The sequence below is a fragment of the Vespa velutina genome, chromosome 7 (assembly GCF_912470025.1).
Source record: "Vespa velutina chromosome 7, iVesVel2.1, whole genome shotgun sequence".
Classification (NCBI taxonomy): domain Eukaryota; kingdom Metazoa; phylum Arthropoda; class Insecta; order Hymenoptera; family Vespidae; genus Vespa; species Vespa velutina.
In genome coordinates this window covers 4,419,753-4,444,027 of record NC_062194.1, presented here as the reverse complement: position 1 = coordinate 4,444,027, position 24,275 = coordinate 4,419,753, and the positions used below count along the sequence as shown (strand labels likewise).

Here is a 24,275-nt window from a genome sequence, read left to right as displayed (position 1 = left end):
TCTCTCTCTCTCTCTCTTTGTCTCTTATTCTCCGCCTTGTATAAGAGCTTACTCTCTAAGCGTCTTAGGGCAAGTTTTCACCCTTGCTACTCTCCTACGCGCTCGAATGCGCGCGTTCTTATGAAAGCACGAGCGTGAGCGATCTCGGAAATCAAGCAAATCGTAGGCGAGCATACCTCTCGAAGGATTTCAAAGTATTTAGCTTCTAAGACATTTCGATGGATAGGGATAATAATGTTTCTTATCTTTTTCATACTTACACGTATATATGCACGTACAGAGACACACTTACAAACGAGCAGATGAATCGATAATATTAAGTATATTAATCATTTTCAATATACGTATATATGTAAGATCTATTTCAAAATATTCATATGTATATGCATATTCGTGCATATTATTCTATAACAGATCATTTACAATACGAAGATCGAATAAAATCTTTTCGTATTAACGAGAGTGATAAATTTTGCCAATACAAGTTTTCTCCGATAATTACATTAATTTTTTATCCGATGAAAAATGTTTTAATCTCATTTATAATTTTTCAATGAGAAAATATTAAATAATGTTATATTCAATTTGACGATACGATAATACCCGTATACTAATTGTTAATTCAATTTAATTATAAAAAAAAAAAAAAAAAAATAAAGAAGGAAGGAGAAAATAAAACAAAACAAAAAAAAAAAAAGAAAGAAAAGAAAGATAACAAACGATCGCTTAAAGAAGTTCGTAATATACGTACAACGAGTGTACTTAACTTTTTCAACAACTTTTTATATCTATCTATCTAAAAAAATGTTTTATCGGAAAAATATAGATATACAATAAATCAAAATAAATAAGTTTGGAAACGAGAATGATAAATTTGTTCTCCTGCGATGCGTGATTATGTCGCTAAGAATGGGCTAATGCTCGGATTTAGAAGGTTTCGTCGCGTGGCCGGTGATCTTATAAGTTACACCGGCTGTAATGTTATCTCATTAGGTACGTCTTATCTAGTGCTTTCGTCCGCGCTCGAGCTTAGCTTCTCTACCCGGGCGGAGCTTAAATCGCACGCGAGCTTAACGGGACAACCATTGGACGCACGCGAACGTAACACGAAGCGAGTTTCCTCGAGTCATCCTGAATCAATCCTGAGTTTTGTGTTAGCTCGATATCAACGAAACAAATACGACTAATTTTAACATTGAGCTCTTTGATCAGATCCAACTACCTCGTCATTGAAAATATCCATCTTGATTTTATCTACTATTATTTCGAGTAGCAATCATGCGTATAATAACGTGATCAAAATAATATTTTGTTAATATATATCGATATGAATATAATCTAATGTATGTTACGTATAATAACGCTTGATAAAAAGTATACAATGAGTTAACGACTTTTTTTACTTTCTCTCTTTACGTGTATCTTTTAATAATATTTTTCATTAATATAACAAAGAATATATGTATATATATATTTTTTTTTTGAATATTCTATTAATATTTATATGAAATAAAATAATAATTATAGACCAACGATATACATTTTTTGTACGACTCTGCCAATCTCGTATAATTTATTATATTTTATCTTTTTCCTCACATTGTATACTATAGTATTTCTAATAGAGAAAAAAAATAATTCATTAATATATATGATAGAATAATAATATTCTTTATTATGACTTTTCATTCTTTTGTCAATCAATCAATATATATATATTATAATATCATATGATTCGTTAGGTATTATTACATTGTAAAATTGTAAATGCAAGAAAAAAAATACAAACCGAGAGGCAGCACTCATCATATACTTGTTATTACTTACTTTTGTATTACATTTTTGATTAGTATAAGGAAAAATTTAATCGAAAGTGTCATTCACAAAAGGTAGAGAGAAGGGAACCTGGTGTATAGATACAATTGATAAAAATAAGATCAGATACAGTTATCTATTATTGCATGTCGTTAGATGTGATTTCATTGGTTTGACGATAACGATTTGACATACATGTAATAATCCATTGGAGATTATCTTGCTTCGGTTAATCGAGTTTTCAGTCAGACATTTACATTTTTTTTTTTTCTGACGGGTAATTAGATCGTTGAGTTTATAATACACCTTTACATATATATATGTGTGTGTGTGTGTGTGTGTGTGTGTGTGTGTGTGTGTAATAGATCAAAGTATTTTAAGTCCAAATATATATAGAATATATAATTTTTTATCAATCCACTTTCATAAATGGATCGAACGAAAGATAAAAATGATTTATACGATTCTTACAAATATGTGTCCCATTTAATTTTAATTTGTTTCTTTTTTCTTTTTTTTTCTTTTATTTCTAATTGTAAGTTAAAACGCATATTCGATAGAAACTCCCATTGTATCCGCTAAAACTTTAGAAATTTGTTTGAAAAGTAAGAAATTGTATAAGACCAATAACATTAACAAGCTTTTCGTTCATGATTATGGTTGATCATTTTAAGATATCTTTTAGAAAGAAATTAGAAATTGTTTATTGATCGAAAAAGTAAAAATAGATAGTGAAATAATGGTAGAATTAAAAAAATATATTTAGATGATGTTCATGTTCATGGATAAATTTTTATCATTATCTTTATGTCTACGTAAATAAATTTTAGAATTTTTAGAATAGAAAAGGCAAACGAAGAACGAACTCGTTAGGAAACAAATAGGAACACACGTTAACGTAGCGAACGATGAAAAGGGGAAGTCATTGAGAAGGAAAAAGATGTAGAACACGCATGCGAGAAAAAGAGAGAGAGAGAGAGAGAGAGAGAAAGAGAGAGAACACGAGGCAGATAAAAGCGTCGAAAGAGTTGGGTCCTTATCTGTAAAGGCCGACATCCGCCGGATCAGCCTGAGATACCGAAACCACCCACACTTTCCTTCTTCTTCACACACCCTTCCTTCTCCTCTATACGCTTCGTATTTGATGCTTTAATTAATCTCTTAATTTTTTTTCATCGATGAAAACATATGTATTCAATATATGTTTACAGATTTCCAAGACTATTCTCGATAAATAAAGATAATTTCAAGTATTGTTAGAATCGTTGAAAGAAAAAAAAAAAAAAAAAAAAAGAGAAGTATTTCAATAATAAGAATAATAAATTTCTGCATTTATATTAGAATATTCCTTTTTTGGATTTTTTTCTTTTTTTTTTTTTTTTTTTTTTTTTTTTTTTTTTTTTTTTCTTTTTCAATTATAATATAGATGACAATAATGAAATGATTATTAGAATATCAATAATATATCGATAATAATGATCGAGTTTTAACGATAATGTTCGACAGAGATGAAAAATGAAATTTGACTGTATGAATTGATCATTGAACTGAAAGCAAAAGAAGAGATTGATAAAAACGAAGAGTATGGCTAACGTCTCGTCTTTGGCTGAGGCTTCGTTATACCGACCGGCTGATTCGATTTCGAGAGATTATAAGCGGTATCGTCTTGGATTACCGAGTCACGAAGACGAAGAAGAAACCTTAGGATCGAGGTCCCGCGCGTACTGTGTCTATCTCTCTTTCTCTTTTTCTGTCTCTCTTTCTTTCCCCCGCTCCCGCACTCTCTCTCTCTCTCTCTCTCTCTCTTTCTTTTTTTCATTTGCATGACATTTTTCCTCATTCGAAACAACGTCCGAACGGGAAAAGAGAAATGAGAACTCTCACGAATGATCCAATCGATTGAATTAGTTATAACCACTCATTAAAATAATAAATTCAAATCATTTAAGCATGAATATATAAAATCAATGATAAGTTGATGTGTCATCGATTATACTCTATATAAATAATATATCGAAATTTGACGATAGATTAAAAAGATATTTAAATATAATAATTAATGAAAATATATTTATAAATGAATCAAGAAAATATAATATAGTAATAAAAATGAAAGATAAAAGATGAAAGATAATCGATATACATATGTATATATATATATATATATATGTGTGTGTGTGTGTGTGTGTGTGTGTGTGTGTGTGTGTGTATGTATATATGCATGATCTACGCGTTTGACTATTTCACAATCTTTCTTCCATTTCTCTCTCTCTCTCTCTCTCCCTCTCTCTCACTACATCATCGTCATCATCTCAGAATCGATCTTTTACATAATCTCCGTTATTAACAAGCCACGAAAGTCCAACTAATCCTTAACAGTATCGCCCGTTTGGGAGATAAGCTCGTTCAAAGCATATACGCCATATTAATTCTATAAATAACACTTGCCAGTAGACGTACGCCGATAGATAATCAGACTAACTTTCACGTTACTCCCGATCGAATTTTCCTTCTTTATTACTTATGATTTAGTAATACTACGAAAGAACTAATCTGACCGACAAAAGAAATCATCTGCCTTATGCGGAAACGGTGCTCGAAAACACGAAAAGATAAATATTCGTCGAAAGTATCTTCCACTTCACTTTCTTTCTTTCTTTTTCTCTTTTCCCCTACTCTCTCTCTCTCTCTCTCTCTCTTGCGTTCACTCGTTCACATTAAAAAGAAGAAACCATTATCGTTGGGGATGGCCCACCGCAAACTCGGACGTAGGGTTGTCGAAAAATATGTTCCAACTTTTTTATCTCGTATCCGTGAAGCACCGAGAACTGAAAGCGAGCAGGGAGCCGTTAATTTATCAGCAAAAAAGTGAAAGAGAGAAAGAGATACAGAGACAGAGACAGAGACAGAGACAGAGAGAGAGAGAGAGAGAGAGAGAGAGAGAGATAAAAAGAGAAACATAGCATTTAAAGAGAGCGTCACTCGTTCTTTCGACGAATCGGCACGACTTTCTTTCATTTCCCGTTCAGTAAAAAAAAAAAAAGAAAAAGAAGAAGAAGAAGAAGAAGAAGAAGAAAAAAAAGAAAAAGAAGAAAAAAGACGAAAGAAAGAAAAGAGAAAAAACATAGCGAAAAAAGTCTCGATGGAGAATCGATTAGTCTTGCTGTTACTCTCTTTCTCGTTCTATTCCCCTCCCCCCTCTCTCTCTTACTCTCTCTCTCTCTTTATCTCTCTCTCTCTCTCTCTCTCTCTCTCTCTCTCTGAACCGGAAGTGCGTGTTTGAAAATAATGCGACCGTTTCGCGGTTTTAATTGAATATTTAATAAATCGCAAATATAGCGCGCGATGCGCGCGGAGATTTAATTAAATTTTAATCGCCTTAATTAATTCCATTACAAAATTATGCGCGCGCGCTTTCCCTCCTCCCTTCCGTTCCTTCTACTACCCACCCTTTCTCCAGCCTCCCACCCTCCCACCCTCTCATCGTTTCTCTCCCCGTCTTCTCTTCTCACATACTCACCTATTCGTACTTCTCTTCTACCGATCACGGCCCGTACACGGATAATTCCCTAATTTTGCGTTATGCTCGTAGCTTGGAACACATGCCAATGCTATATTCTACAGGGATTTTCTGTATTTTCGAACGTTCCTTTCCCATTCTTTTCGTTATCTCGTTGTCGTTAAAGTTTCGAGTTCCCCCGATAAACAAGAGAATAAGAGAGAGAGAGAGAGAGAGAGAGAGAGAGAGAGAGAAAATTACATTTTACAAAAGCTGATGTTTCGTAAATATAAATTAATAATGTGAATGATTAAAAAGAAAAAGGTATCGAATGCGGATACTATTGAATGGTTATTATAAACAAAAAAATAAAATAAAAAATAAAAAATAAAAAAAAAACGATATAGACTTAATATCGGTTTGAAATGTAATTGAAATTACTAATAGCAACTAGTAATTAATAACCTATTTGACTGGCAGATACAATACATAAAATTATAAAATACCAAAAAGTTAAATTGTAAAAGTAATTATTGTCTGATGAATAAAAATTTGCGTAACGTGGAATAAAAGTAAAAAATTAAAATTTATATAATTTGACACAGACAACGAAATTAATTATGAATATGTCAGGATTAATGTAATAATTATTAGAAATAATAAAACATGATATTTTAACATCCAATCGTTATGTTAAATCGTGTTATATAAAAACGATGGATAGTTAATATTAATGAAAAAAAAAAAAATGATTGCACGAAAGATAATTAAAATCTATGAAAAAGAGAGTAAATAATAAAATAAATGAATCGAATAGAAAAGAGAAAGAAAAATAAATTTCAAACGCTTATAACTCTGGCAAAAACTCGATCTTAATAATTGGCCCACGAGAATGAAAGAAAAAAAAAAAAAAAAAAAGAAAAAGGAAAAAGAAAAAGAGAGAAAAAGAATATTATTATCGCCGTCTCAAACTCGGTCTTGTCTCGATCTCTTCTTCTTCTTCTTCTTCTTCCTTCGAGGGTCCTTCCGATGAATCTTATCATCCAGCGAGAACTGTCAAAGACGAGAAGCTTGCTTGACGCTTCTTCCGACGTGCCAGTTCCTTCCTCTCAGTTTGCGAGGCGAACGGGGAGATAACCGGAAGTTAGATAGGACCTGCACCAGAAATGAGAAATGTCTTTGCCGTTGCAGAGATTAAAGATTTCGCGGATGAGTTAGCTGCCACTTTCTTTCTATCTTCGCCCTCTTTTTGGTCTTTCCTTTTTCATGATTCTATCATTCGTCTTTTAAGACAACAACTTTTTAGACAAGTCGACCTTGTTCCTCATTTATATACTGTATAATAAATGAACACAATCAATATTATAACTTTATTAATATAATTTATAATTAAAATATTTAAACTTATCTGTATGAACGAGAAAAAAAGAGAGAAAGAAAGAGAGAGAGAAATTTTATATAACAACAATGATCAGAACAAATAAGATTTCATTGCTCGTTATTGCATTGCATCATGTAAACGAAATGACAAAAGTTAAATATATTTCTCATTCTTAGCAACATATTTCTTAACTGGGTAAACACGTTGAAAATAAAGCTACAAAGATCGTTCTTTAACAGGACGAGTCACGTGGCACGGTGAATCGTAAGATACGAAACGTTGCTAATAAACAGACCGCGTAATACGGTCTACCGCGACTAAACCCTGTGGCGTAAAAGCCCACCTTAAACCAGCTGATCCCGGTACAAAGACGACGCAAGGACCGGGCACCTTAATGAAAACTGTACGTCCCTGGATTAAGGTGGCCACCGGTCAGCCTACAGCATCCCTCTAGGTACGACCTGTCTTATGCAACGTAGGGTGTAGATGAGAGAGACAGAGAGACAGAGAGACAGAGAGAGAGAGAGAGAGAGAGAGAGAGAGAAAGGCAGAGAGAGAGAGAGAGAGAGAGAGAGAGAGAGAGAAGACCTTCTCTATGATGTCCGACCGTATTAGATGGAAGTTTAGAGGCATTAATATCTAATATAGTGGTGCCAGGTAGTAAATCCTTTCTCGGTTATCTTCACTGGAGACTTAACACCTTGCATCGAGGAGCCATTGGCCATCAATCTATCCGTCTCCGAGCTCTCTGGGATCTTTATACATTGACTTTTGGCGTTTAATATTGATTATAAATAAATTATTAAATAAACACGTACGTACACAAAGAAAAAGAGAGAGAGAGAGAAAGACAGACAGACAGAGAGAAAGAAAGAGACTTGCTCTTCTTCATTGATCGTAAGAAAAGAACAGTTAAGGGGGAAAGATGGAAATAAATTCGGCGTTTAACAAGCATTTAGGATAATCAAAATCCGTAGACATTGAAAGCGTACTCTAAGAGATTGGTATTATGCGAATTGAACCTGGTAAAGCACTATTTTCTCTCTCTCTCTCCCTTCTTCCTTTTCATTCTCTCTCTCTCTCTCTCTCTCTCTCTCTCTCTCTCTCTCTCTTTCTGTCTCTTTCTCCATTTTCTCGGTTTCGGAGAAATCTGGGATTATGATCTGAAGTGGGATAGAGACTCCGGGACTTAAGTCAGGGTTACACAAGGATCGCAGCTATTGTGCCATCGCCCAGCTTCCATTGTCTCGGTTTAGACGAGTGGATCTGCATATGCTTAACATCGGAGTTAGACATCTCTTGGCGATCTTCAACTCCGCGAATCATCTCCAATGTCGATGTCGATGCCCATTGTACTGATGTAAAACGTCTTGGTGTCGGGATAGCCAATGCGAATTAGAAAAGCGGCTTTTCCTTTCGATCCTTTTCAGTTATTCCTTTGTTGTCTTAATTTTCTTCTTTTTTTTTTTCCAGCTCTCATCGATTTCTCAATTTTCTTTGTTACAGCGAAAAATCTTCCGGTTCATTGCGTCGTCGAGACAATTCATAACATCGTCGAGAGTCATGCTAGCAATGCACGTGAAAATTGGCGAAGACCTCAGATCGAGACCGATTCTTATGTAATCATTCCGGTTGCGATGCCTTTTCAGGTAATTTCTTTTTTTTTTTTTTTTTTTTTTTTTAAATTGATTCGACATTGAAAAAATGCTTACTTATGAAAAATTTATTAAATTTCCTGCTTAAAGGTTTTATGATAATAATTAATAATCATTTAGAAATAATGAAAATATTTTTTTGTTTCGCGAGAATTTGTTCAATTATCATAATATATATTAAATCGAAATTCGCTATGCACTATGAAATTATTTTCACTCGTCTTATATATTACTGTGGTTATTTTAAAGATCACGTGGTTAGCGTTAAAGTCAACGTATTAAAAAAAGACAATTAAATACGATTGACATTGATATTTATTGTTTCAGGATTTAGTAGGCGAGGCATTGGTCCGGCTGGGTTACTCGAGCGATTTGATACCAAGCGCGAGAGGTAGCATAGTGATAAGAAACTGGAAACCTCTGCCGATGGAAAAAGTAGCTGAAGGTCCACTTTTAACCGTTGGCGATATCCTTGCGGAACTTACTTCGGTAGCAACCTTGAAAATTCAGGTTTACAGATCGAGACCACCACCTCCTAGTCCCGCAGCCGAAGTTAGAAATAAATTGCTCAGGCTGCTTTTACTTCATAGCCACGCGCTTCTCGTTTCCGCAGGATGTCCTTTGGACGAGGTAAGGAATCTAAGTTTCTTTCGTTGAATAAAATCTTGAGAAATGGGAAGAAAAAGGAAGAGAGAGATAGAGAGAGAGAGAGAGAGAGATAGAGAGAGAGATAGACAAAACGATTCTCAAGGTCGACTTGTAAAGAGCCATCACGAGGAGCACTTAAAAATGTATAAAATGTAAATCTAGCCCGAAGAGTGTTTGCCTTCGTGGCGCTTTAATCTCATTAAGAAGTCCTCCTCTTTGGTACTCTTGTTCCTCCTTGGTAGAACCACGCTGGTAATCTTCGCCGTTGGAGTCTCGCACCCGGCTGATCCTCGCCTTAAATAAATGTTCTCTCGGTTTCGTGTCGCCGATCGAAAATTCGTCTCGATAAAAGGCCCTGACCCTCTTTACTTTTCTTTTTTCTCTTTCCCCCCCTCCCTCTCTCTCTCTCACTCTCTCTCTCTCTCTCTCTCTCTCTCTCTCTTTCCTTTACTGTTTTTTCTTTTTTTTTTTCTTTTTTTTTTCTTTTTTCTTTTTTTTTTCTTCTTTCGAAAGAATAACGATCGCGAGTACTTCTGCGAGCTATTGAATATACATGGATCTTTCGCAAGAGAGTTATCTCCACGAGAGAAAGAACGTTCGTTGAAATTCTAAGAATACGAAGTTAGATCGAAACCAATGAAAATTGTCTTTTAGAATTCTCCTTTTCTTTTTCTTTTTTTCTTCCCCCCCCCTCTTTCCTTTTTTCCCCCAATTCTTTTTTTTTTTTTTTTTTTCTTCCCTTTCCATCCTTTTTCCAGCAACGAAAGCGATCATCCACAATACGTCAACCGGAAAAGGAGAACGCTTCGCGATCGTGCTTTCTCGACAGTAGAAGATCTTATAGCGTGTGATAGGATTACCCTTTACTCAACCAAATTCGCAGCCTTCATCAAAAGCCCCTTCGATATCGGCACAGGGTAGCCACCCTTCTACCACCCTTCTGTCTCTCTCTCTCTCTCTCTCTCTCTCTCTCTCTATCTATCTATCTCTCTCTCTCTTTCTCTCTTGTTCTCTTTCTCTCTCTCTCTCTCTCTCTCTCTCTCTCTCTTTCGCTTACTCGACGAACCGGTATTATCTAAGTGCACTCTCTTTGAAGATCCTGCTACCCACCCATCCCCGAACTTTAATGCCGCTCGCGGTGGTCTATGATTACCAATTTTCCCTGGCAGACGTTACCCGCTCGTATTTCGGCCCGTTGGCTAATGGCGAACGACCGTGATGGAGAACCTTCGTCTCTCATAGATTTACTTTAATCTGACAACGATTCCTACTCGAGGATTCATCGAGTAAAAGACATTGGGTTCTATCTTGAAATTCAACGTAATGATTCCATTGAAGTAAAATGCATTGAGAAAATTGATGATTAATTTTTTTTCTTCTTCGGAAATAGAAAAGAAAAAGAAAGAAAGAGGAATGATAATACTCAGTAGTATTATCTAGTTAATAAACTAGATTTTATTAATACTCAATTAAAAAAAAAAAAAAACACAAAAAGAAAAAGAAAAAAAAAAAAAGAAAGAATAATTGATTGATTCTTAACGAACTCTGACATCATCGTTAAATATATCATTTTCATCCGTTTTCTACTATCATATTTTATTAGATATATGCATATATCTATGATCGAGTCACTCGATAAATTTATATTTCATATCGTTCATAATCGTCATCGTCCAACGTCAAAATTTTAATCAAACGTATAGTCTCGAGCAAATTTTCCATCTACTTTCGTAAGCCATCAACACCACCACCATCGCCGCCTAGAGTAATCGCGTTAGCCCTCTGATGATGCTTGTTGTTGACAAAATTACGAATTCATTCTTCATACGTGTGTTTACTCTTGGATTTAAAGGCGATTGATTTACTACTGGCCCGTACCTCGACGGGATCAGCTGACAGACATCATCAACTGCGTCAACCTTCGCGAATAATAAATACGTGTAAATCAGGCTCGAAGAGAAGCGCAGCTACTCGTAGAGTCTCAGATAAGCCACTTGCTACGTTTTTGAATAACGACGACAACGACGACAACGACGACGACGACGACGACGAAGACAAAGAACGATGATGACTGTTTACTGAACGATTTCTCAAATCTTCTGAGCAGAAGTCTACGACGACTGTCTGGCCAATGACGCCTTTACCAATCTACACCGCTTTAACCTGACTGAAAGATTAAGTGCGCCGTTGTAAAACTCATGGATGAAGATTCAATGTTTTGCTGTCAGTTTATAATAACGAATTAAAGACGTGTCATTTGGCGTCTATTTTAATTACAAGGTTAATTAGTAATCTTCCATTATTTTCTTGTTTCTTTCTTTTTTTTTTCCTCTTTTCTTTTTATTTCTTCTGACTACTTAAACAAACAAAAATTATCAACAAACATTTTATGATCTACTCGTAAAATAAATATACTTAAATATATATATATATATATATTTAATATATATCTTTCTTGATAATTTACTTTAAGTATTGAAAATTCCTAAGTATGTACTCTCTTAGATAATTGTAATAGATCTGATTAAAGACAACCTTATCGTTGCTATTCCTGGTACAATTAAACGACAAGACTTTCTCGAGAATATTTCTTATTTTTTCGTTCTCGTCATCGTTGGAATTTATGACTAACAAATCCGCAATACGAAAAATCCTCCAAGTATCCGATTGATATCGTATATCTACACGAAATACGAAGAGAATTTTACAAATTCGCTTTGAAAAGAAAATAAAAGAAAAAAGTCGCTTGAAATTATGACCCTCTCATCTTACGCAATTTTCATATCGCAAATGTAAACTTCAAGACATTGTACTTAGACTAATAGTTCATGCCGAATGAAGCAAGGCCGTGCACAATTCTTAGCTTCTTGATTGATATATCAATCCGACGTTAAGTGTTCGCTCAAAGAAATATCGCTGTATCATGTCGAAAAAAACAAGCGTTGTATAAATCATGTTCAACATGAACGGTTTTAAATAACACTTATTTACGTTATGTTACATTCTATGCTTTTAGTATTTTGGAGAGAGAGAGAGAGAGAGAGAGAGAGAGAGAGAGAGAGAGAGAGAGAGGATGGGGGGAGGGGTGGTGGTAAAGAAAAAGAAGAATAAAATGAAATTCGTCTGTTTAAAGATCATAAAATATTTCAATTTAAGATCAATTCGATCTATATGATTTATAAAATGACGGCACGATGCGTCAGGAATACGGAATGGATTACCTCGTTTATTAAGACTTTGTCGAGCTGCTTGATCCTCACCTCGCGGAGCCTGTTTGTTCTTATAAATCATCCCACAGATAAGGCACACTCTCCGTACTACTTCCTACGACTCCGAACTTTTCCATAATCTGACTACTTAATGCCCGATGACGATGAGCGCCGTCCTCGGGGACGGCTATCGGCATCGTGCAACGCCCACTTGTGTCAACACGATTAAAAGAAGACGCGCGTGCCAGGATCTTACGCGATTCACCTCCCTCTCAATCACATTTATATGTCCTTGCATAACGAATCTTCGACCGGTTAGAAAAAAAAAGAAAAAAGAAAAGAAAAGAAAAGATGAAAGAAAAAGAGAAAAAAAATTCCTTATGCGATTATGATCGTTCTCTTTTATGTAAATATTTTTTCTCTTTCTTTCTTTTTCCTTTTCTTTCTTTTTTCTTTCTTTCTTTCTTTTTTCTTTTTTTTTTCTTTTTTTTTTTTTTTTTTTTTTTTTTTTTTTCATTGCATCATACATCATCGTTACTCTACAGTAATTAATAATTTTCTTATCTCGAGTGATTTTCATATTTATAATTCTTCAAATTAATCAATCGTATAAAATCAAATGTAATATTTTCCTAAAGCGAGGTCTCTAGATGCGATATGAATTATTAATACATATGTATTTCAAGTATTTCAATATGACGAATAATATATACTTGGGAGATCTAATCTTGCACTCGTTTAATCCAAGTAATGCAGGAATAGCAGGTAATTTCAAGAGGATTCCCATTTTGCCGTAGATGACACTGTTGTCGCTCTGTAGAGGCGGCAACGATCTGTCGGAGGAGACCAAGAGGAATTTTGAGTCTTGGCTACAGCAACAACAATTGGGTCTTGGTCTGAATCCGATCGTACCATCCTCGAATCATCATCATCATCATACCCAAAGTCCTCAACCAGATGGTAGCGGACCAATTGGCGCTGGGAGTGGTGCGATTGGGCCACCACATCCAGCCCTTTTACAATACTCTCATAAAACACGTATGAGAACTAGCTTCGATCCAGAACTCGAGTTACCACGACTTCAACGTTGGTTCGGTGAGAATCAGCATCCAACACGACAACAAATACAACATTACGTGACGGAATTAAATTCGTTGGAGTCACGACGGGGTAGAAAACCATTGGACGTGAACAACGTCGTTTATTGGTTTAAAAACGCAAGGGCTGCTCAGAAGAGAGCTGAGACTAGGGGTGTCAACGGTTACAGTCCACCAGGACTGAGTCCAAGAGGCGCCAGTATTGTTAGTGAAGATTGTTCCGACGAGGAGGAAGACTCTAGGCATCAGGTATAATATTCTAATTAACTTTTATATAAGGGATCATAAAAGTTGAACGAATTACTTTTACCCTTTTAGGACATATGTGTGTATAATGAGATATATCGTCAGATATAATAAATAATTTTAATATAACCGTTTGATCGATATTCACTCTTTAAATCAATCTAATTACGCGAGGAAAATTTATTTCCAAATTGATTCGCTCTTATTTATTCATAATTATTTAGACATCTTTGTTTCTTATGATTATCGTGTATCACTATAACCTCACGGTCGGTAAACGTGGTTTATTTCTTTTCTTTCCTGAGCTCGTAGTTAACAATCCTTAGCTTCTATAATGAATTAGCTCGGCCCAAGTCTGGTCGGTTGCTTTTGAAACGATGAATTTACGATCATTTCGAATAGCCTCTATTAAAAGTCGGCTTCTCAGACACTCTCGTCTCGTCCATTTGCTTCAGTCGACGTCACCGTCGCCCTGCCCACCTAGTAGCCCACCGGTCGGTCCATTGTCCTTGACTACACGACCAGAGGATCAACAACCGCCACCTTCGACGCCATCTTTGGTCAAACAAGAGGACACCAGAGTATCATCTGGTTCCGAGGACGAAGAGGCTAGACCGACTGGTCCTCTTCCACCAGGATTTTCATTAGTACCCAGTCCAATGTTTGGGCACGGCATTATGTACATGTCACATTATTTGCCACCACGTGGACCAGCTGGATGTCCAACGAGTATGCTCGACGAAAGGAGAAAGAGAAATCGGACATTCATTGATCCCGTGACGGAAGTACCCAGGCTCGAGACTTGGTTCACTCACAATACTCATCCGAGCCATGCGGTACGTTTCATTTTATTATCATCGATGATATTGACATATATTTTTCACATTCAAAAATAATACGAATCTCTAAACGTTAGGTTGATTAAATTTAGTTAAAACAGCCGGCTACATTTTTGTAACAATTCATTCATTTCGAGCAACTCAAATAAATTGTTACGTTGGAACGATCTTTCATTAATTGAATCGAAAATTTGAAAAATCCTCAGAGCAATTTAAACACTTTTAACATTGTTGTTGGATTTCATCTGAAGAACTAGAATCAATTTATAATATTTAATTTTAATCGAAGTATACGTTAACGTTTAATAATTTGAAAATAATCCAATTAACAGAATTAATCCATGCGTCTTTATATCTTTATATAAAATTAATAAATGATATATTAAAGAGAGATATTATCTCAAATTTGTAAAAATGTCTGGATGTGATTTTAAAAGAGTACATCATGATCGATTCGCAGCTCATTCTCAAGTACACGGAGGAATTAAATCGAATGCCCTATCGTCAAAAATTTCCACGATTGGAGCCGAAGAACGTGCAGTTTTGGTTCAAGAATCGTAGGGCCAAATGTAAGCGATTGAAGATGGCCTTATTCGAAGGAGAGTCACCTCAACAACATCCATACCACGCAGATTAGTTCCTTTTACCTTAATCGCATTAAACTAGAGACACTCAGCTCAACTCTACTGAAGAAGAAACAGAAGAAGAAGAAAAAGAAGGAGCAGGAAGAAGAGGAGAAGGAGGAGAAGGAGGAGGAAGAGGACGAGTAAGGATTCGTGAAGAAACTCAAACGAATGCGAATCGTGTTGTTATAAGAAAAAAAAAAAAAAAAAAAAAGCCGAATACTCGAATGCACTATTACTTTGATCGTGTCGACTCGCTGTCGGCCATCTTTATTGTAATTATATCGCGTAATGATTAATATAATTAACATGGAATTTGATCAATGTAAATACGAGAACGATGTCGAATAAATCTGTATGTCACGATCGATCGTCTACTTTCAGTGACATCTTTATCATATATTCCATTAAAGAATTTCCATCACATGCTGGAGGTTCAACGATTATATAGAGTAAGTATGTATATCATTAGAAAAAATCATTACATTTTATTAAGTTACTTCACTAGATGAATATTCGATTAAGAATATTCAAATGTTATTTTCCATTGAAAATTGTAATAAGTAAATTATATAAATCGAATATTGTTTCTTCTTTTTGTTTTAACTTTAAATATCACATTTATATATCTGTCTCTTTCAAAAAATATTCTTAATTCGACATAATTTTTAACTATCAAACAAGATACAGAGATAATAATAAAGAATGATGAATGACAATCGATAGATATATAGACCTGTTCTTACAACAGATAATTATCAAAGTCGATAAATTGTTAAGGTTCCTCTCATAAGAGTTATTATATTTGTTTAACTTTGAACCTACGCGAAGAAGAAAGACGTATGCACATATTATATATATATATATATATACACGTATGTACGTATGCATACATATATCTTTACATAAATAGGTACGTGTCGATACCGTCTTCAAGTTTGTCCTCGCACAAAGGACAACCACCGACCGAAATCTCGTCCCTAAGAGATAAGACAACGGAGCTGTCATCGAAACAACCCTAACTCAAGCGTCACGACGATCAATGAATACTTCTCTACAAATGAGAATCAGAGAATGTTTCTATCGATGTAACCACGTTCAATTTATTACATATACACATGGTACGAGAATTTCACGATAATAAGAGACTACTATTTTCTACGTTACTTTGTTGTGTCGCTTTAAATTCTTCAATATTTTCCCATTTATAAATATTACATTAATACTTAAACATTTCAATAAAGTAGAGAATAACAAAGAAAAAAAGGAAAAGAGATATTTGAAAGAGATCAATGAAAATTTATTTCTATTGAAATAATTCAATATTATAAGATACGAATAGGATTATACAAATGACCTATTTATTTAAATTTCAATAAATCGATAATAATCGACGTATTATTTTTGTTAACTTTATTTTTGTACTTTGCCGATATCATTAAATTTCTGATATTACTCCATTTTCAATAATCTTCTCGTAAATAGGAAGACAAGATCGAGGACAAAATAAATCTCGTTCTTATCTGTCAATAGACGAACACAGGTACGTTCTATCTTTTCACTTCGTTCAAGTAGGTAGTGACGCACAAAGATGACGAAAGGGATATCGTCGTCAACGACGACTATGATATATATACTCAGAGAGGATAGGTCCTTCTGGATGCCAGTTGAGAGCGTCCCAGATTTAATGAACGTAGGAGGATTTGTCCAATTAAAACGTCTTACAAGGATCCATTTGGAACCGAGGCTCGTTCCGTTCGCAAAACATCGAATCACGACTTTGCCACGACCCGCCTCTTCTTATCCCTCGACTATGCAGGTATTATATATAATACATTTGACGGTTATCCCCCTTGTTATCGTTATCGAGTCTCCGCCTTTCGTAGAAACCAAGAATATTATCGAGAGGAACGAAAGAATCGTTTCCATGAAAATATATAAGAACGTTTATGAAAACGAGACTCTCATTAGATATTTCGATTTTTATCTTCACTCCTTTCATTTTTCTTTCTTTTTTTCCCCCTCCCCCCACCCCCGTCTCTCTTTCATTTCATCGCATTTATATTATCACTAATTGCACCTTCATAAATAAATTCTTACAATCTTCCTCACGAATTCGTTAAATATAAAAATATAATAAGTTAATCGTAATCTTAATATCATATATTCATGAAAGTCCATTCTTTTGCAATACGAATTAAAAAAAAAAAAAAAAAAAAATATGTATATATATATATATATATATATATATATAAGTATATCAAACATTTAATGAAGAAAATCTTATCTGTGAATTCTTAAAAAACGAAATTCACCTGACTCAACTCTGACAGGTAATCGTGAAGAAAAAATAAAAAAAAAAAAAAATAAATAAATAAAAAAAGGAAAGGAAAAGAAAACCGAGAGACAGTGAAATCTTAATCCCATCGAAATAAGGGGCGGGAGAAGGAGAGAAAAGAAAGGTAAAAAAAAAAAAAAGAAGAAAAAGGGTAGAAGAAGCAACGAGGAGTGGTCGGACGGATAAGCAAAAATGAGAGCAACGTCGAAAAGGAGTGTATAAGGCCAATCATGACGAGGGAAAGCGAAAAGATCGTCGTACTCGTCGTCATCGTCGTCGTCGTAGTCGTCGTCGTCGTAGTCGTCGAAGAAGAAGAAGAAGAAGAAGAAGAAGAAGAAGAAGAAGAAGAAGAGGAGGAAGTGGTAGAAGAGGACGAAAAAGTGGCGAGAAGGGAAGAGGAGTGAAAGGGAAGCGGGAGTGATGATGGGGGAGGGGCTTCTCATGCAAAATCTAAAAGTCAGCAACCTCGAGGATCATCCCTCTATCTGATCTTAATTTGTCAGCCGTTACGAGCATTTTCGAGCGCGTTCACGCAGATGATAAATCGGCACGACGTATAAACGGTTCGCCTTTTCTTCCTCGTAAAAGTGTCGTCTCTTGCGGGCTGGCCTCTATTGGGAGACGAATTAATTAGCGAGAATATAAGAAAGAAAGAAAAAAAAAATGAAGGAGTAGGAGAAGGAGTTGGAGAAGGGAGAAGGTAGAAGAGAAGTAGGAGGATAAAGAAAAAAAGATGAAAGTGGAGTGGGAATAGGAGGAGTCAATTCTTATCGGCGTATTTCGCGAGTTCATACTCTCTCTCTCTCTCTCTCTCTCTTCCTCTCTCTCTCTCTCTCTTTCTCTCTCTCTTTCTCTCTCTCTTTCTCTCGAGAAATTTTCGGTGGATACGATATGCGAACGGGAAGAGATAGAAAGAGATAGATAGATAGATAGAGAGAAAGAAAGAGAGAGAGAGAAAGACAGAGAGAGAGAGAGAGAGAGAGAGAGAAAGAGAGAGAGAGTACGTCTCGTTCGTAAGGGAGCATTGTGTGCGCTTCGGCATTCATAGGACGTTCTTATCTTCCTATCCGGAGAGCTGTCAGCAAAGTTCCTGAATAATAATGGAGCGTGAGAGACAGAAGAAGAAAGAGAGAGAGAGAGAGAGAGAGAAAATGCGTCGAAAGAGAAGAAGAGGAAGAGCTCGCGGCGTTCTCTCCTATCAGCCGGCTAGGATATGCCTAACTATTCTGTTTCAAAACGCTTGCCGGACGTTTCGCCATAGATAATGTTGTCCAGGATGGTTAGATTGTTGGATACGACCGATAAGACGACCAAAAAACTATCTCAACGTAGCTGTTACGAACAAGAGCGAGTCGATTACGTCGAAACTCGCTTCAGATTGTTACTTTACGAGGAATACCTATGCCTTTTGAAGTTTCACATCAAACGAATATGCCAGATATTATTATGACTAAGAGAAAGAGGAAACAAAAGAGATAGAGAGAAAGAGAGAGAGAGATATGAGAAAAATGTTGAAAATTATAAATATGAATAAATTCAAATAATAATTTAAAATATCTCTCTCTTTGTCTCTATCTCTTTTTTTTTCCTAAAAGTGAATAAAATTATATCTTATATAAAGAAAATTTGTTCTAATTAAAATGTATATATACATATATACAATTTTATTAGATACTTTATTAAACTATACGAATTCATATATCGCGTTTTTTTCTTTTGTTATTTAAAGGAAAGACTATTAAATTTATAACATAACAAAATTTCATCAGCACACTCACGAACATATAGATCGATGAATTTTCAAAAAATTAAAAAAATGATAAAAATCGAAAAGGCTAACAGGTTCGTCGATAAAATTCCCATTTCCGGCTATCACAGCGACTTATAAAAAGATTTATAATATATTGTACTCCCTTGCGAAATTTCAAGCTAAATAAAAGATAGGTAAAGGTTGAGAACGTTATCACGAAGGGTCGCCGAGAAGGCAAAGAAAACAACGAGGATGAAAGAGAGGGAGTCCAGGGAGAGTTAAGAGACTGAATCACGAAGGAGTACGAGAAATCGGGAGTTCGCAAATTAGCCGCAGGATTGGCCTCATAATCCTTGAGGGATGCGAAGCGTTTATTTCTCTTTCTCTCTGCCTTCCTCTCTCTCTCTCTCTTTCTCTCTCTCTCTCTCTCTTTCTCTCTCTATGTCTCTCTCAGTCACTCTTTTTCTTTTCGCCTCCCTTCAGCTTTTTTCCTCAAGGGTGGTAGATGAGGTCGTATAAACGGACTCACTTCGTGGCCCTATCTTACCTCTCTCTTCCTCTCTCGCACTCCTTCTCGTTCTTTCATTCTTTAATCCCTCCCTCCTCGAATTACTAGCAACGACCGTAGTAAAAATTATGATCACCGAGAAAAGGATCGGACGAGGAGATCAACGATTGAAAGTAATGAGCCGTGTGATAGGAGAGAAGAACCCGAGAGAAGAAGAGAGAGAAAAAGAGCAGACCGTTTAATCCATAAGTTGGGACTAATTAATCCCGTTAATTTAACACTACCGTCCGAGGTATCCCTTGAACAGGAACATTTACGTCAATTTCACGTACGACGATACGTGGCTCGTATTACATATTTCGGAAAGGAACGAGTAAGAAGATAAACCAATCAGAAGGTTAAATGCCCTCGAATACGTAGGAGGAGATACCTTAATTGATCTATAGCGAAAGATTAAATGGATTAGACGTTCATGGTTAAGCCTAAATGGTAAGACGGCTATGATTTATAAGACAAAATAACTTTAACAACGTTTTCTTATTTCGATACTGAAAACAAATGATTGGCTTATTAAAAAATATTATAAAAAATAGATAATCAGAAATAAGATAATAAGAATATTGTCGTTTGATTGTTTTTCTATGATCTAAATAAATACCTTATATATCTACTTATGGAGAAACGATAAAGAAAAAAAAAGCCAAAAATATACTTGAGATCATGGTTAAAGAACAAGGGGATCCCTTAATTGATCTACGGCTAAATATTACACGATCGAGCGCAACATTAAGCTTAGTAAAGTGGTCACTTCTTAATCGGTCATTCGACACGATCTATCGTAGAAGTAGAGAAAGAGAAGGATCATACCACTTAGCTCGTTCACTCTTGCCAAAGAGTAGATAGAAGTAGGTAGGTGGGTAGGTAGGTAGGTAGGTAGATAGGTAGGTAGGTATAGAGAAGGTCTTTTCGCGACCGTAAATAAAAGAAATCCTTGTAATGGCTTTTGCCGAAGAACCTCCTCCTTCATTCGTCCATCTCACTCTCTTTCTCATGGACCGGTTATTAAGCCCTAAGGCAGGAAGAGAGAGAGGGAGAGAGAGAGAGAGAGAGGCATTCAAGTACTCACCCTACTACTATGGCCCTGAAGGGTGAAACGTATCGAAGGTTCACGTTGGTAGGCTCGCAACGCTCTCTCGTCCACTTGCCGGCAGCAAGCTCGCTTAATTCCTTAACCCTTATAGACTTTGAGAAAATTTAGGGAGCTCCGTTCTTGGCGAGCCGATGTGGGACGCGTATAAACTGCCGCGGGTAGGAAGTGGAAGAACGAAGAGAGACAAAGATAGAGAGATATAGGGATAGAGGGAAAGAGAGAGGAAGAGATAAATAGAGAGACAGAGAGAGAGAGAGAGAGAGAGAGAGAGAGAATGAAGGAGAAGCAGGAATACCAGGTGCTCCTGGGATCTTGGCGGCATCTTACGCCCGGACGATACATAATTTATGTCGCGCTCTGCCGGGCTTAAGACAGTATTAAGATCGAGCGAGCACCGACGCGAGTCCTTTACCTCTCTCTCCCACTCCATACAGGATTCAAGCTTTCTTTTTCTTCTGCTTTTTTCCGGATCCTTCAAAATCGAGTTAAGTTCTATCTTTCTTAAATCAAAAATGGATAATCCCGATTTTAAAAAATGGATAATCCCGAATTTTTCTGCGAGCAAATCGAACGATTTTTCTTTTTTTCTTTTTTTTTTTTTTTTTTTTTTTTTTGATATCCATTACGATTGATTTCATTCTTCTTTGATCATAATCGAATGAACGAAATCGTTTGTTGCGTTTCTTTATATCGACGAGATTTAAAATGTTATAGAAGGAAGATTTTTCTTTCTTTCTTTCATTTAATTAAAGCTTAATTGCATTTGGAACAAATATAAATTTGTTCGTTAAAATGATAAAATAGAAGAATTTGGATCGATCATTCGATAAACCACCATAAGAATTATCGTAAGATATCGACAAATATTTTCTATTTCATGAGTCCGTAATCGCGAACGAATTTTGAGATATCACTTTTTAGTCCTTTTCATTGGAGATCAGAAGAAATTCCATAGGGCTTAAGGTCGGTGCCGAAAGGAGATCAGGATTCGAAGGAAAAGCCGTGCTGATACGATAGCACTGGCCTCTTAGCCTTTTTATGGTCTGCCAAACAGAATCCTTCTTCCTACTTCGCGTACATCGTCGTGTCCTTTTGATCCGATACACGCGTACCTTTTGCGGGAAGGGAGAAAGAGAGAAAGAGGAAAAGAGAGAATGAGAGAACGAGAGAAATAGAAAGAGAGAGAAAGAGAGAGAGAGAGAGAGAGAGAGAGAAAAGATGAAAAGCTCGAGGTCGTCGTAGCCTCGTACACGCCGAATCGTGGAAGGATCAGGGATATTACGGACATATTTCCTCTTGGGTAGACTCGACTCGATCTTTCTTAGCGGCATGTTTATTCAACGTGGGATTTAAAGCCGGCAAGCATAATAATATCCATCTCACGTTATCACCGAGAACGTTAAATTAACTTTACGATCGTCCTGCGAGTTCGTAAAATTATTATCAAACGGAACGTTTACGACCATTTTCTCTTAATGCTAAGAAACATCTTCGTATGTATGACAAAATAAATGTACATAGGCTATATATATATATATATATATATATATATAGCCTATGTATATACGTATATGTGTGTGTGTGTGTGTATAGAAATATTGTATAAAAATATCTAGATCTTTCGTAAAATTTGACGAGAACAGACGGCCAAGAAAGACCCCCTATAGGATTATCGAAGAGAATTCTGTCGGTAAGGATTCTCGTCCAACGAGGAAGAAAAAAATAAAAATAAAAAAGGAGGAAAAATACAAATAAAAAACGAAGGAAAATAAAATGAGTAAAAGAAGAAGAAGAAGAAGAAGAAGGAAAAGAAGAAGGAGGAGGAGGAGGAGGAGAAAAAGAAGAAAGAGGAGAAAGAGGAAGGTAGAAAAAATAATTGAAAATTTTCAAACGGTCAGAGAGAACTTTTGTGGGATGGTTGGGAGGAAGGGAACGGCGGGGGTGAGGGAGAGGGCGGGGGGGAGGGTAAAACCGGCAAGTAGTTGGAGGAGGACGTCTTGGCTGGGCGACTTGCGATAAAGCAAAGAGCCCGCGCTAAATACTTACATAAATCTGTATTGCCTTGCGCAGCACGAGAGAAGCTTATACTACACCCACACATACGCACACGTAGACGCGTGGCAATAGAGAAGGAGAGAGAGTTGGCCGGCTACATCCCCCACCACGATGGGGTTCGTTCTCTCGAGAAATTTCGATGCGTTCTATCTTAAAGGCGATTCCAATGAAATTGTCTTTCGAAACAATAATGGATCATCTTTTATTTCTCTTTTTTTATTTCTTATGTTTTTTTTCCTTTTTTTTTTGTTTTTTCTTCTTTGCATTCCATCATAAATTTCAAGATTTTTCTTTCCATTTGCAAAAGATTCGTTTGATCAAAAAAAAGAAAAAAAAAAAAAAAAAAAGAAAAACGAGAACGAAAAAAGAAAAATTTCATATGTTATAGTTTCATCAAGTTTAATATGGCTTGTAACAATTGTTAAGGAAATATAAAATAGATCATCGTTTGTTTTATCTGTATTGTAAATTGAAAGTTTTCTTCGAACTTCGAAAATTCTAAACATCATATATGATTAATCTTCATTCTAACATGACTATTACACAACTTACTCCACGTATACGTCTAATATTATTTACATACACAAGAGATTCATAAATAGTAAAATCCAAAACGATCGATGACGTATATACATACAGAAAGTGGAGGGTGATCGCGTTTTAGGGATGCTGATAGTAGATAGGGTCTCTTATGGGAATCGTTCGATTGATAAAAGTAAAAAAGAAATAATAAGTAAAAAGTGTGGAAAATGGATATAAAAAGAAAACAAAACAAAAAAAAAGAAAAGAAGAAAGATAAAAAAAAAAAAAAAAAGAAAAACCTTTAAGCCTTATGGCACTCTGTGAATAAATAAATCTTTCCGTTCACCGGCAGTTAAACGTATTAATTATTAAACCAAGCGAGAAAGGAAGATACAATGAAAGAAAAATAATATAAAGGAAAAGAAATAAATAAAAGGAAGAATAAGAAGAAGCAGAAGAAAAAGAGGGGGCGGGTGAATGTAAGGGAGTGGAGGAAAGGTCTCGCGAGGAGGAACGCGAGGATAGGAAAAGGGGGTTGGGTTTGAGGTTTTCGTAGGATTCGCGGCTGCCGGAGCAATAAATCTGCCGGGTATATCTGAGCTCATGAATGTTATTAAGATACAACCCCCCGCGTGCTGAGCGCGGGAATAGTAAGATGCACGGGTGGGTGTGTGCGTGCGCGCGCGTATTTGTGACTACGTATCCAGTGTAGGAGAGAAAGACAGAAATGGAGGAAGGGAAAGAGAGAGAGAGAGAGAGAGAGAGAGAAGTGAATGAAGAAGAAGAAGAAGAAGCGGGGAAAGGAAGTAGCTCGTGTAAGATCGCTAGCTCCTGGCAGGACGAGCCAGAGCAGGACTAAGGAGAAGAGTAGGGATGGGGGTTAGAGAGCAACGATGGAAGAACAGAAAAGAGTAGCGACCGGGAGAAACGGTTATGAAGA

The 24,275-nt window shown here is 36.0% G+C and overlaps 2 protein-coding genes across 3 annotated transcripts in view; one reads left to right on the top strand and one right to left on the bottom strand.

The window, feature by feature from the left end:
- LOC124950661 (homeobox protein dve-1) overlaps nucleotides 1–15,379 on the top strand; it is a 51,578-nt gene extending 36,199 nt beyond the window's left edge. For both annotated transcript variants that reach the window (XM_047497648.1, XM_047497647.1), the window contains exons 4-8: nucleotides 8,202–8,344; nucleotides 8,678–8,980; nucleotides 13,005–13,553; nucleotides 14,006–14,386; nucleotides 14,850–15,379. In XM_047497648.1, the coding sequence (XP_047353604.1) occupies nucleotides 8,202–8,344; nucleotides 8,678–8,980; nucleotides 13,005–13,553; nucleotides 14,006–14,386; nucleotides 14,850–15,026 (1,553 nt within the window). In that variant the 3' untranslated portion in view covers nucleotides 15,027–15,379. The remainder of the gene's footprint in view (nucleotides 1–8,201; nucleotides 8,345–8,677; nucleotides 8,981–13,004; nucleotides 13,554–14,005; nucleotides 14,387–14,849) is intronic.
- Nucleotides 1–24,275, bottom strand: part of LOC124950656 (solute carrier organic anion transporter family member 2A1) — a 120,659-nt gene that overhangs the window by 60,603 nt on the left and 35,781 nt on the right. The window lies entirely within an intron of this gene.